Source organism: Seriola dumerili, unplaced genomic scaffold, assembly GCF_002260705.1.
Source record: "Seriola dumerili isolate Sdu_G_001 unplaced genomic scaffold, Sdu_1.0 BDQW01001709.1, whole genome shotgun sequence".
In the NCBI taxonomy this organism is placed as follows: domain Eukaryota; kingdom Metazoa; phylum Chordata; class Actinopteri; order Carangiformes; family Carangidae; genus Seriola; species Seriola dumerili.
The window spans coordinates 49,781-62,180 of record NW_019175964.1 but is presented as its reverse complement, the minus strand read 5'-3'; the positions used below and the strand labels follow the sequence as shown (position 1 = coordinate 62,180).

At 38.8% G+C, this 12,400-nt stretch overlaps 2 protein-coding genes across 2 annotated transcripts; one reads left to right on the top strand and one right to left on the bottom strand.

The window, feature by feature from the left end:
- Window positions 1-3,592: 3,592 nt before the first annotated feature.
- Window positions 3,593-6,216, top strand: opn1sw (opsin 1, short wave sensitive). Its single transcript, XM_022768574.1, has 5 exons — window positions 3,593-3,938; window positions 4,242-4,410; window positions 4,491-4,656; window positions 5,364-5,603; window positions 6,115-6,216. The coding sequence occupies exons 1-5, from the start codon at window positions 3,599-3,601 to the stop codon at window positions 6,214-6,216; spliced, it is 1,017 nt and encodes a 338-aa protein (XP_022624295.1). The 5' UTR covers window positions 3,593-3,598.
- A 214-nt stretch (window positions 6,217-6,430) lies between these two features.
- LOC111238865 (calumenin-A-like) lies at window positions 6,431-10,455 on the bottom strand. Its single transcript, XM_022768573.1, has 7 exons — window positions 10,323-10,455; window positions 9,015-9,241; window positions 8,492-8,685; window positions 7,860-8,026; window positions 7,711-7,771; window positions 7,256-7,455; window positions 6,431-7,106 (listed from the first exon to the last, which is right to left on the bottom strand). Exons 2-7 carry the CDS (start codon window positions 9,230-9,232, stop codon window positions 7,002-7,004), a joined length of 945 nt encoding a protein of 314 aa, XP_022624294.1. The 5' UTR covers window positions 9,233-9,241; window positions 10,323-10,455; the 3' UTR covers window positions 6,431-7,001.
- Between the last annotated feature and the right edge of the window lie 1,945 nt (window positions 10,456-12,400).

Below are 12,400 nucleotides of genomic sequence, written 5' to 3'. Positions count from 1 at the left end.
AGACTGTTTCATTAATAATTATTTCAGCATGGACAACATTAAAATCATTTCATTTTCATTCATTTTTTGGTTTATTTAAAACAGCAACAGTGTACAATCAGTGTAAAGCACAATGCCTTATTTCCACCTGTTGTCCCTGAGCATAAGCAATATATACACATATAACAATTAAAACATAATCATTTCATAACACTGATGAAAACTGAAGCATAGACAGTGTGTAAACATTCAGAGAGGCTTTAACAGACCTTTCTTTTTTTAGTTTTTAATTTCTTTATTTATTTGATAGGGATGATGCAATTTAACATAGTTTCAAAACAGGGTATGAAAGCAATGTTTTGCACAAAAGAATTTATAACTGTTGCTAATTCTCAACTCATGTCCCTAATTGGGCTTTTACATATGTAATGGAATTAAAACAGTCAATTGTAAAACAACACAAAACACAACACAATAAGTAATACCCTTCAATTAGCTAAAAACATACACAAGAAAAGTCTAAAAAGAGACAACAGCACAACAAGCTACAAACAGTCAAACAAAAACAATTAACAAGAGATGCAATTACCTAGAAATCAGTACAGCTATGATTTGCTTTTAGCCAGCACTTAACCTTTGTTGTAATGACAACATGACTGTTTGTCTTTCAGCCATTTAACATTAATGTTAAAAGGACTAAGACTACAGTCTCTAAAATTTACAGAAGAAGAAGAAGTTTTATAGAACAGTCTGCCCTTGTGTCTTATTTCACAACCAGCTGTTAAACTATTTGAGGTGTGGGGGAGCTACAGCAGATTGTATCTTATAAAATAAACAATCATTAAGTTATATCTTTGAATAATATCACAATATGCTCTGAGTTGGTTTTTTGTCAAGTGCTTTAAGCTTGTATAAACACTTGTGGTTGTATAGTTGTTGAACAGGCACAACAAGAGAGATGTTGGGTAGCATCTGTGATGTTCACTCCATGACAGAAGAGGGCAGTAGTGGTCTTCAATAGCAAGGAGGATAGTCAGTTATTAGAAGCATTTTGCACTGAGTAAACTATGTTGTCAGGAAGGAACATGACCCAGAGAGCAGCTGAGTGAATAAAAAAAATGACTAAAGCCTCCATGTGCTGGTCCTTCACCTGTCCATGTGAAACACCAAACACCTGTAAAACTGCTTGATTCTCTCAGAATTAAACAAACTGAAGAAACAAGAAGCAAAGAAAAATATGAAATCTAACTTAAATGGAATAAATCAAATACTGAAAACAATTATGATCACACAAAGTTTTAAAATCAGAAAATCTTTCACGATAAAACTCTTTATTAAAGAAACACTTCAGTCTGGACTCACTCACTGCCTTCTATATGTATAGAGGTAAAATAGAGTATTAATATAATCACAAAAACCTTTGATTTGTTAGAGACTTTTAATGTGAAAAATTCTTTAAGAGGAAAACCGTTTGTGTTTGAAGCTGCAGTGAATCACTTCCAAACTGAGGTCGTATCATACCCATGTTTCATCCAACTCACAGCCTGGTTATGATACAGCCCCAGCTCTGAAGATAAGTCGTCAAGTCATACGATCGGTCAGCTTCTGAAGGTGGAGGATCCATAATAAACACACTTCTCATGCGAATAAGTGACAAACAGAAAGAATGATTAAAGACTTGTGATTGATAATGAATTTAACATGTAAGCAAGAGAAACAAAGTTATAGTACCTGTGTCTTCAGTTTGACCCTCGACCAGTTAAGGTGAAGTGATGATGAAAGACTGAAGGAGCATAGGAGGCTCTTTTAAAGAAGAGATTTACTCCTTCATCCTCGTCTTCCTCGGATTAAGCCTCTGTCAGTTCATACCAGTTTAGACCAGTTTAGTTGGAATTGTGGAGACTTTCTGTCTCTAATCTGATTCTGAGATGATGTTTGGAGGATTTAGGGGATTGAGGAGACGACCTGCTCAGGTAAATCTGAAACATCCGGATTAAACCTCTGTCACACGGAGAGAAACAAAAGGTTCTTACTGGACTTTTATCTGTCGACCACCTGCTTCTGCTGCTGCTCTGAAAACAAGGCAGAACTGTGGGTTACACATTATTATATTGGTAAATACTGAATTATACTGGTAAATACTTTATTACACTGGTAGATACTTTGTTATACTGGTAAACACTGTAATACACTGGTAAATACTGAATTATACTGGTAAATATTTTATTACACTGGTAGATACTTCAGTTTATACTTTATTACACGGGTAAACACTGTATTATCTTGGTAAAACTTTATTATACTGGTATATATACTGCAGTTTAGTGAGTTCATCTGATCTGTTTGTGTGATTCACTTTAATCAGTTTAAACCCAGAAATTCAGTCTGAACTTTGGCTGTTTTCTATAAAACTAAATAATAGGAACAAGAATAAATGTTTGTCACACTCAAACAAAGAAGCTTTTCAAGTAAAGAAAGAGACAGAAATAAACCAATTCAAATGTCAATACAACAAAATTAAAACGATAAAAGTAAAATTTAATTTAAAGTATTAATTTCTATCATAAATATAATGTTTTACACTACATTCTGTGTTTCACTCTTTTAATTATTCAACTTAATTAAATGTACTAACAGGCTCCCCAGTGAATCGGTGCTGAACACTCGCTCGAACACATGTAAATAACGAGTTAAATTATTGTTTAATTCTTAAATGAAGTGGTTAATTGCATGTTTACAACCATTTCATTTAGCTGTTAAATGGTTAAACTGTTTAAAATGTTTGTTAATGGGTTTAATGGTTTAACTCTACACTGATTGTTAATGGTTTAATGTGTGTTCAGGTCTGTGAGGTTTATCAGAGGTTTAATATGAAGATTGGATCAATCAGTGATAAACAACAACTGATGTCTGAAGACCTCGTTTTTTTATGTGTCACTTTAGGAATTTCTGCTGTTGACAAAACCACATATTCACTTAATTCACTGTAGAAAATAAAAGAAAGAGTTTCTTTATACAGAAAATGATTTTGTCCAAACCCCCGAGAGTTCATGTTAAATCTCCATTCTGTGTTTTCACTTTTTAAATTATAAGTTTTTAGGTCAAACACAATAAATATCTAAAGAAACAAAGTTCATCAAAACATCCTGTTTGGATAATTAACATTTTTATGATCAATAGGGACAAAAATGATTATTTAACTAAAGGCATAGTAAATTTTCTGTCCTATAAATGAATGAATTTAATTTGTCTGATATGATGGTGGTCGTCTTCTCTTTTTATCTTTTATATTGTTTCTCATATTGTTAATATGATCACACTTTCCATCAGATTGACTTCAGGCTGTGATGATTAAAGTCACATGTCAGAACATACACACACATGAACTCTGGTTGATCTCTGTCTATACATTTAAAATACACAAAGTGATCTACGTGTTTTTACAGTGACCTGTAATCAGATTAACGTGTCTGAAAATGCCTTCAGACAGAAGGAAATGTGACGATCTTAATCCTAAAACTTTGGAAAAACCCTTGCAGCTAAATCTTTGGAGTAAGTGGTTTATGAGGATATATAAAGAGGATGAGGTCTTCAGGGTGGTACAGAGCTCAGGGTCATCATGGGGAAACATTTTCACCTATTCGAGAACATTTCGAAGGTGAGTCCCTTTGAGGGGCCCCAGTATTATCTGGCCCCTCTATGGGCCTTTCACCTGCAAACAGTCTTCATGGGCATAGTCCTGTTCGCCGGAACTCCTTTAAACTTTATAGTTCTCCTCGTGACGCTTAAGTACAAGAAGCTCCGAGTCCCTCTCAACTACATCCTCGTCAACATCTCCTTTGCAGGATTCATCTTCGTCGTCTTCTCTGTCAGCCAGGTGTTCATCGCATCCATGAGGGGTTACTACTTCCTGGGTCACACCCTGTGTGCCATGGAGGCCGCCATGGGGTCAATAGCAGGTAAGAAAACTCACTGAGTTTAATTTGAGTTTCATCTCAGCAGCAGGAGGGAAACACAAGTACAGGAGTTATATCAGATTGGGTCAGTACCAGCTGTGACAGCAGGGCTGTTGGTGTTTTGTGTATGCGTGTGCATGTGTAATAATGTAGTAATGACGGAGTACTGATGGGTAGTCACTTCAAACTATTGACAGGCGTAGCAGCTGGTGTGAACCCATCTCATGATGGTCGCTAGATTTATTTTCAGAAGCAAGTGAACACAGTAAATTACTGATGAATGTCTCTCTCTCCTTTCATCCTCAGGTCTAGTGACGTCATGGTCTTTGGCCGTCTTGTCTTTTGAGAGATACCTGGTCATCTGTAAACCGTTTGGAGCCTTTAAGTTCGGCAGTAATCACGCTTTGGCTGCTGTCGCCTTCACCTGGTTCATGGGGGTCAGCTGTGCCACCCCACCTTTCTTTGGCTGGAGCAGGTAACACCCCTGAAGCAGAGGTCATCAAAGTCTGATGTATTTAACATAAACACCTGAACTTCCCATGCCTGTATTTTCAGGTACATCCCTGAGGGTCTGGGCTGCTCCTGTGGACCGGACTGGTACACTCACAACGAGGAGTTTCACTGCAGCAGCTACGTAAACTTTCTGATGGTGACCTGTTTCATCTGTCCGATCTCCATCATCATCTTCTCCTACTCCCAGTTACTGAGCGCCCTAAGAGCTGTGAGTTTAAATGATCAATCAATCGATCAATCGATTAATCAATCAATCAATCAATTACTGATCACTCTGAGAGATGTGACTATGACTGACTCACAAGTTCCCTGTGGATGGGGGTTGGACCGGGAGGGGTCAGGTTCAGGTTCAGGTTGTAGCATCATTAGTCCAGAGGACCAGGTCTGAATGAACACCTGAAGAGAACAGAGCTTTGTAGTAAAGATCCAGATCCACCATTATTCACTGAATTCACTGAATCACTGCAGAGGTTAAGGTTGAGTCATGTAGAGGTTACCGTTGTTGAGTCATGTAGAGGTTAAAGTTGAGTCATGTAGAGGTTAAAGTTGTTGAGTCATGTAGAGGTTAAAGTTGAGTCATGTAGAGGTTAACGTTGAGTCATGTAGAGGTTAAAGTTGTTGAGTCATGTAGAGGTTAACGTTGAGTCATGTAGAGGTTAAAGTTGAGTCATGTAGAGGTTAACGTTGAGTCATGTAGAGGTTAAAGTTGTTGAGTCATGTAGAGGTTAACGTTGTTGAGTCATGTAGAAGTTAAAGTTGAGCCATGTAGAGGTTAAAGTTAAGTCATGTAGAGGTTAACGTTGTTGAGTCATGTAGAGGTTAAAGTTGTTGAGTCATGTAGAGGTTAACGTTGAGTCATGTAGAGGTTAACGTTGTTGAGTCACTGCACAGGTTAACGTTGTTTCCTGTGTTCAGGTTGCAGCCCAGCAGACAGAGTCAGCCTCCACACAGAAGGCGGAGAAGGAAGTTTCGAGAATGATCATTGTGATGGTGGGTTCCTTCATCACCTGCTATGCCCCGTATGCTCTCGCTGCTCTTTACTTCGCCTACTCTTCAAACGAACACAAAGATTATCGACTTGTCACCATCCCAGCTTTTTTCTCCAAGAGCTCATGTGTCTACAATCCGCTCATCTATGCTTTCATGAACAAACAGGTGAGCAAACATAACCTTATCCTCAACAGGTGAACAGTTGCTAGACAGATGAACATATTACAGACAGGTGAACCTGTCATCCAAACACTGAAGCTTCAGTCTGACTTTTAACATGTGGAGACTGAAGATAAAACGGTTTATCAGAATAAATCAGGTGTGTGTTCAGGTGTGCGTTCATGACAGGACAGTGATTTACCATCATGTCTATATTTGACTGCGGAGATTATGGTGCAGTTTATCTTTGTGTTTCATTAGAGAGAATCATCATCAGTCTCTGACACCTGTATATAATGAACCAGGACTAACTGCTTTCAGTACTTTGTACCTTAAAAATGTCCTGAACTTTAAAGGACATTAAAAATTAAATGTCTAATTTCTTTAGGTGGAGTAACACTTTTAAAATGGATCATTCTTCGAGATGCTGTTTGTGTATCCCCACCTGACCTCAGGTCAGATTTCATGAAAGAAAGTTATTGATAAAATCCTGTTCATTGTTTTCCCTCCTCTTCAGTTTAACGCCTGCATCATGGAAACAGTCTTCGGAAAGAAAATGGATGAATCATCTGAAGTTTCTTCAAAAACAGAAACGTCTTCAGTTTCCACAGTTTCTTAATATTTGGAACGAAATAACACTGAGGACTTTTTTCTTTACAAAAACCCTTTTACAGGTTGGACTTATGGAGGGAAAATGTGCTAAATATTCTGGTCTATGGCAAAACCACGTGTAAATACAACAAACTGTTCAGCTGCTGCTGATGATCTTTGTTTTATAGTAGAACGTTTTTGTGTAGACAAAAGGCAACAACAAAATGTAATAAAAATTTTACAAACAGTTTTTGTCCTCAGTTACTTTTAGGGCATTTAGACATTGAGTTTCACACTGTTCAGCAGCGTGAATTCACTCAAACACAAACCATTTCAATTTTCTTTTTTTATTGATAAACAGGCTGTAAAAGTCAAAATACAGCATGTGGTCCAAAATATGGATTAGTGATTTTCTGAGTGCAAATTTGACACACACTGGTGTAAAGTTTTACAGTGATATAAAATGTGGAGTTACAATTACTTTTAAAGCACTTATCACTTTATCTCATCTCCAGCAACTGTGACGTTAAATTTATTCAAAGGTCTGAAGTTCAGTCTTTAAACATGAATGTGTTTGATGGCATCATAAAAACAAGTAACATGAACTCAGTAGAGGGCGACGTAAAATCGGAGGCATCAGAGTGAGGAACAGAAACTGATCATGTGAACGAAACACAAGTGAAGTTTTTTAACTTAACTCTCCAAGTGTAAACACACAATGTTAATAAAACCTTTTCTCTTGTTGGTTTACAAAATAAATTATTCTTCAAAAACTGTAAAATCAGGTTTTCTATCTAAAAATCAGCTGTGTGTCTAGAACTCGTCGTGTCGTAGTAAAGCCTCTCCAAAGTCCGTCACCTGACTTCCAACAAACACATCGTATTTGTCCAGAATTTCCTTCTTGGTCAGTTTTCCATCCTGGACAAAGACATAAAAAACAGGTGTTAAACAGGTAAGCACGCAAGGACTGAACAAGTGAATATGAGGCAGTGAGATGAACGGAAGTGAGGATTACAGCCTGAACAGGTGAACTTGAAGCAGTTGTATTAAAATAAAAACAGTTGCACCTTGTTGGTGTCGGACTCATGCAGCAGGTGTTGGGCTTCAGCTTCAGCGTGGTCGTAATCAGATGGAAGAATCCAGTCCAGAGTTTCCTCTTTGTCCATCTTCCCATCGTGGTTTTTGTCTCTGAACTCTGAAAACTGTTGACGTTCTGTTGCCACCCATTCTGGTTCTTCATCATCACCCTCTGCAGTGTACATGTCACCTGCAGGAGAGATTAGAGGAGAACGACTAACAGTGGAGGAACAAACTCAGAGTTCCTTTGGATAAATTCCTCATAAATCAGACCCCCTCCCAACACACACACACACACACACACACACACACACACACACACACACACACACACACACACACACACACACACACACACACACACAGTGATCAGCGGTTAGGAGGGTCTGGGTTCAGGTGCCACACAGGAGTTTAGTTTATACTGAGGTCTGATCTGACTTCTTACCGATGTACTCCTTCAGGTCGATGAAACCGTCTCCGTTCTTGTCGATGTCTTCTACCGTTTCCTGTGGTAGTGAGCAGACAGGTGTAAATATAAGTATATCGTATGTAAGATTCAGTCACATCACATCAGCTCAGTGACGTCACTCTCACCTGTACCACGATGTCCTTCATGTGTTCGTGATCTTCAGGATGAAGAAAAGCTGTGAACTCTTGTTTGTCTGCGATCAAATCTCCGTCTGTGTCAGCGGCCTTGAAGCGTCTCTCGTCCCTCAGCATCATGTGGGTGTAGTTGTACTCTGTGTCTGTCTGAGGGTCATCTGTCAATCAATCAATCAACTGATCAGAGGATCAATCATATGTCTCTGCTGTTTGAATGTGTTTAGTTAGTAAAACTATATTAACCTATTTGACACTGAGTGTGACGTGGTCTCTACAGTTCTTTAGTTGTTTCCTTTCTGTCTGTCTCTTTATGTGTGTGTGTGTGTGTGTGTGCGCTGTGGGCGTGGCACTCCTCCCTCCATCCCACCTGCGTGATTGCCAACCTGTCTGCACACCTGCTGTCCAGCAGTATATCTCCGTGTTTTCATTTTTATTTTTTTAGTTCAGTTCTAACCTTTGTGTCCCTGTTTACCTGCTCCACTCTCCATCTGCCTCGCTCACCTGATCATCTAAACCCCTCCCCTCGCCTGCTAAAACCCACACTGCCCCATTCACCATCCATCTCAGATAAATCTTTAACTGTGATTGTGTGTTCTAAGTCTGGGTTCACCAGAGTCACGTACCGAGGTAACTCCCATATGTCACGTTTTTATACTCGTCCCAGCTGATCAGACCGTCGCCATTCATATCAAAGTCTTTCCACTGATGCTCCACGCTGTCGTAAATGTGTTTCTTCTGAGCACTTTTGATCCAAACCTTCAGCTCCTCCTCAGAGATAAAACCGTCTTTGTTACTGTCGATTTTGTCCACGATGATGCTGCAGAGAAACAGACCAGTTGTTAATAATGTACTTATAATGTGAACTTGAATAAACTTCAGGCTCTGTGCAAATGAAGAAAAAAAATCAACACAGCCAGAACTTGTTGAACCGGTTGTGGAATATGCCACTGTGAAGACGGTTAGAGGAAGATGTTCCTTAAACAGAGAAGTCATGTGACAGGTACACAGGTGATACACACAGGTGTAGAAGGAGTCTGTACATGAACTGACTGTTGTTCCATGTGTCTGCTGTGAGTAGGTCATTGTCATTAATATTAAAACTGCGCCTCCATGGTGATGGTGTGATGATGATTAGGATGAACTCACCCGAGCCTCCGTTTGCTCTCCTCTGGTGGGAGGTGTTCAAAGGTTTTAGCTTCATCTTGACCCAGAAAAGCTTCGTGGTCATAGTCGTAGTTTTTGTTGTCGTCGTGCTCCACATGGCTGAGAGGTTCCTGGTGAAGAACTCGAGTCTTCTGCTCCGTGGGTTTACTGCTGCCATGAACGACGCACAGGATAAAACACATCAGCAGTGGACGCATCATCCTGACACACTGAGACAGAGAGAGACATAAAACATAAGGACATCTCATATCGAAGGTCTGTGTCTGATCTGAGATCAACTGAAGCCATCAGGAGATTATCTCATTTTTTTACAAAAAAAAATTGAATTACAAGCACTGGAAAGTAAGTACTGCTGTTAATTGCCTGTTGCTTGAGTATCTCTTGAGTACTGCCTTTTTATATTTCACTGCATTTCAGAGGGAAACATTGTACTTTTGACTGTAATCACTTTACATATAACATTAAAGTTCTGCTTACATATTAATTCATCAGTAACAAATAAAAAAACTAAAACACTGACATAAGTCATTTAACATAGAGTACATTGTATTGATAATACTTGTTTTTACCTCAGTAAAATGTCATTTGCAGAACCATTACTTGAGTTTTTTTTCCTTTTAGTTTCACTGAAGGAAGTGATACGAGTACTTTCACTACAGCCGGTAACTGAATGTATTTTTCCTGGTTGTTTTTCTGTCTTCATTACACACAATAGAGATGACAGGAATGAGGAGGTTCATCGTGACATAAAGCAGAAACCTCAGTGTGTAACAACACATTCATCATCATCATCGTTGCACAGCATTTTCACACAAAAACACTGGTCTGATACTAACAACTTCATTTTACTTGACATACAGTAACTTTGTTTTTACATATATTTAATGTGTAGATTTCTCCATTTTTAGATTCAAAAAAATATTTAAAATATTTTTTCTCATGTGAAATATTGTTTAGCCTGTATTTAATCTATTTAACAATACATGGATACATCCATGACCTTCTCCATATTGAAAGTAAGTAAATTTGTATTCTTAAATTCCTCTTTGTAAAACGTATATATGCCTATATCTAATAAGCTCAACATGTAGCATACCTGTTCTTTAATACCTATACTGTTGTTTCCTCGTGGCTTTGTTTCGTTTTCTATGATCTTCTGCAGTTATCAAATAAATGATGTAATAACGCAGTAAACTGGGAATTATTAAGGATGCTGCAGGATGAACAGAGTCAGTCATTCTGTAAAAAACTCAGGGTAAATATGAAGCACAACACACACTGAAGTCTCACCTGTGCGCTGGAAGCTTCACCTCTCTCACCGTCTGCGTTTCCTATCTCCCGTCGTTTTCACCGCCTCGTTCCTCTCCGATGACCGACCATCATACACTCAGGCCCCGCACAAACACTTCCGTCCGGCCGACGCCAATCCAGTGCCGCCTGAAGCACTTCTCCCGATTTGATTGGCCCTACTTCGGCAAAACGTTCCTTTCTGTCGATGACGTGAGTCGGCCCTGTCATCGCACTCGCTTCTCATTGGTTAATAGGCGCAATTTGACCAATGTCAGCGGCCAGAGGGAATCAGCGGTGAGAAACACCCTGCCACGTCGTCAAGTAAAAAAGAGAAGACACGACAGTTTACAGGGACACACGTTCAGAGTAGTTTACTGCACTGCTGTGACGTCAGGGCAACAAGACAAGCAGTGTTCAAATATAAACATCAGTTACTTAACGATACTGAAGTAAAGTGACATCTGATCTCAGAACAGCTTCTGTCTCATAAAGAATCTGGTGCCTGTTTCACTCATCATGTTTACATACATACATGCTGCCCTCTAGTGGTGGCAGCAGGATATTGTCTCTGAAAACGAATTAGACTTTCAGCTGTAGTATCTATAGTTTCTGTCAGTCTTTGGGGTGTGACCATGTCCTGTTGACAAAGAGTACAGCAGCTTAATTCAGAGGTTTGCGCATTGAGGATAATCCTGGGATCTTTGACTATTGATTAGCAATAGCCAAAGTGTGCTTTTTAAACTGTCCATAACTCAGCTTCTACTGTTCTGAGATCAGTATTTACATTTCACACATTATGTGCAGACTTGTGTGGAAACTAAACTTCTGCATTAAGCATTAAGAGGCAGCAGCAGCAGCAGCAGCAAGTAAACAAGCTTTTACACTGATGTATCATCTCTGTGTGAGCCTTAAATTTAGTTTAGTTAGTTGGAGACTACAGAGTGCTGGAGTAAGCTAAGTAAGCCTAAATGAAAACACCTGAGTTACACCACATTAGGTTAAATACAAGCACATGCTATAGGTCTAATAGTGCTCACAAAAACCCAGAGTGGAATAGAAAACACCATTACTGGTGTGAATCCTGAGAACCAACAATGACAGGACTAAAGAATTTGGTCATAAAATTTCAGTGAATATGAGAAAAAAATGCTACTAAAACAAATTGTGTCCACCTGTCCAGTTATTTAAACTGAGAACCATACCACTGCTTCTGAGCAAAACAAGAGATTTCAATGCAAGTGAAAATGTAAACACAAGAACTGTACAACAACTACAGGTGACTGTAGACAACTACCCTGATTATTACCAGAATTTCACATTTCTCATTTATATTTTTGTGACATCACTTAAATTGATATCTCTCTTAACAGACTCTGTGGAAGAACCTTTAACTGGCTTTAAAGAGAGAGAATGCAGACATCATAAATTCAATAATGGCGGTGGCAATAATGGTGACCCCCAAAAAAAGACAAAATTGATGATTTAAGTGACTCGCTCTCTGGAATAACATAGCACCAGACGATGAGCATTTAGACAGTTCAGATGAAGAACTGAGCACAAATGGTAGATATACCAAATATACCAAAGGGAGTCAATTAGATAATTCTGCTCAATACATTCCACTGTCTGTGTCAATCTTAAAGTTTCTTTCATTCAAAGGATCGTATGAGTTTATTTATACTTCAGATTCCTTTTTCCAGAGAAAAGGAATCTTAACAGTGAAAGGAGAAGATGAGAAGATAAGAATGAGAATCCTTCAGCTTGAGCTGGATACGAAGTTGGAGGAGAGAGCTATGATCACAGTAATGAGAGGGTTAGCGGGTCCTGATTTGCAGAACACTCACACCCTGCCCCTGTGAAGGATTCATTTAATCTCAAATGAAATTCTAGAGTTGCCTTAAGTCTCCCTTTTGTTGTCTTAAATTAATCCAAAACAGGGTAAATCCCTGACCATTTTAAAATAAATCTGTGCAAGTTGCTTTGAGTTAAGAAAGCTCAAACAGACATTTTACTCTGGGACTAGTCTTAAGCCATGTCTGTGAAACTGGCCCTCTGTGTTCTTACATTAATGATTATTA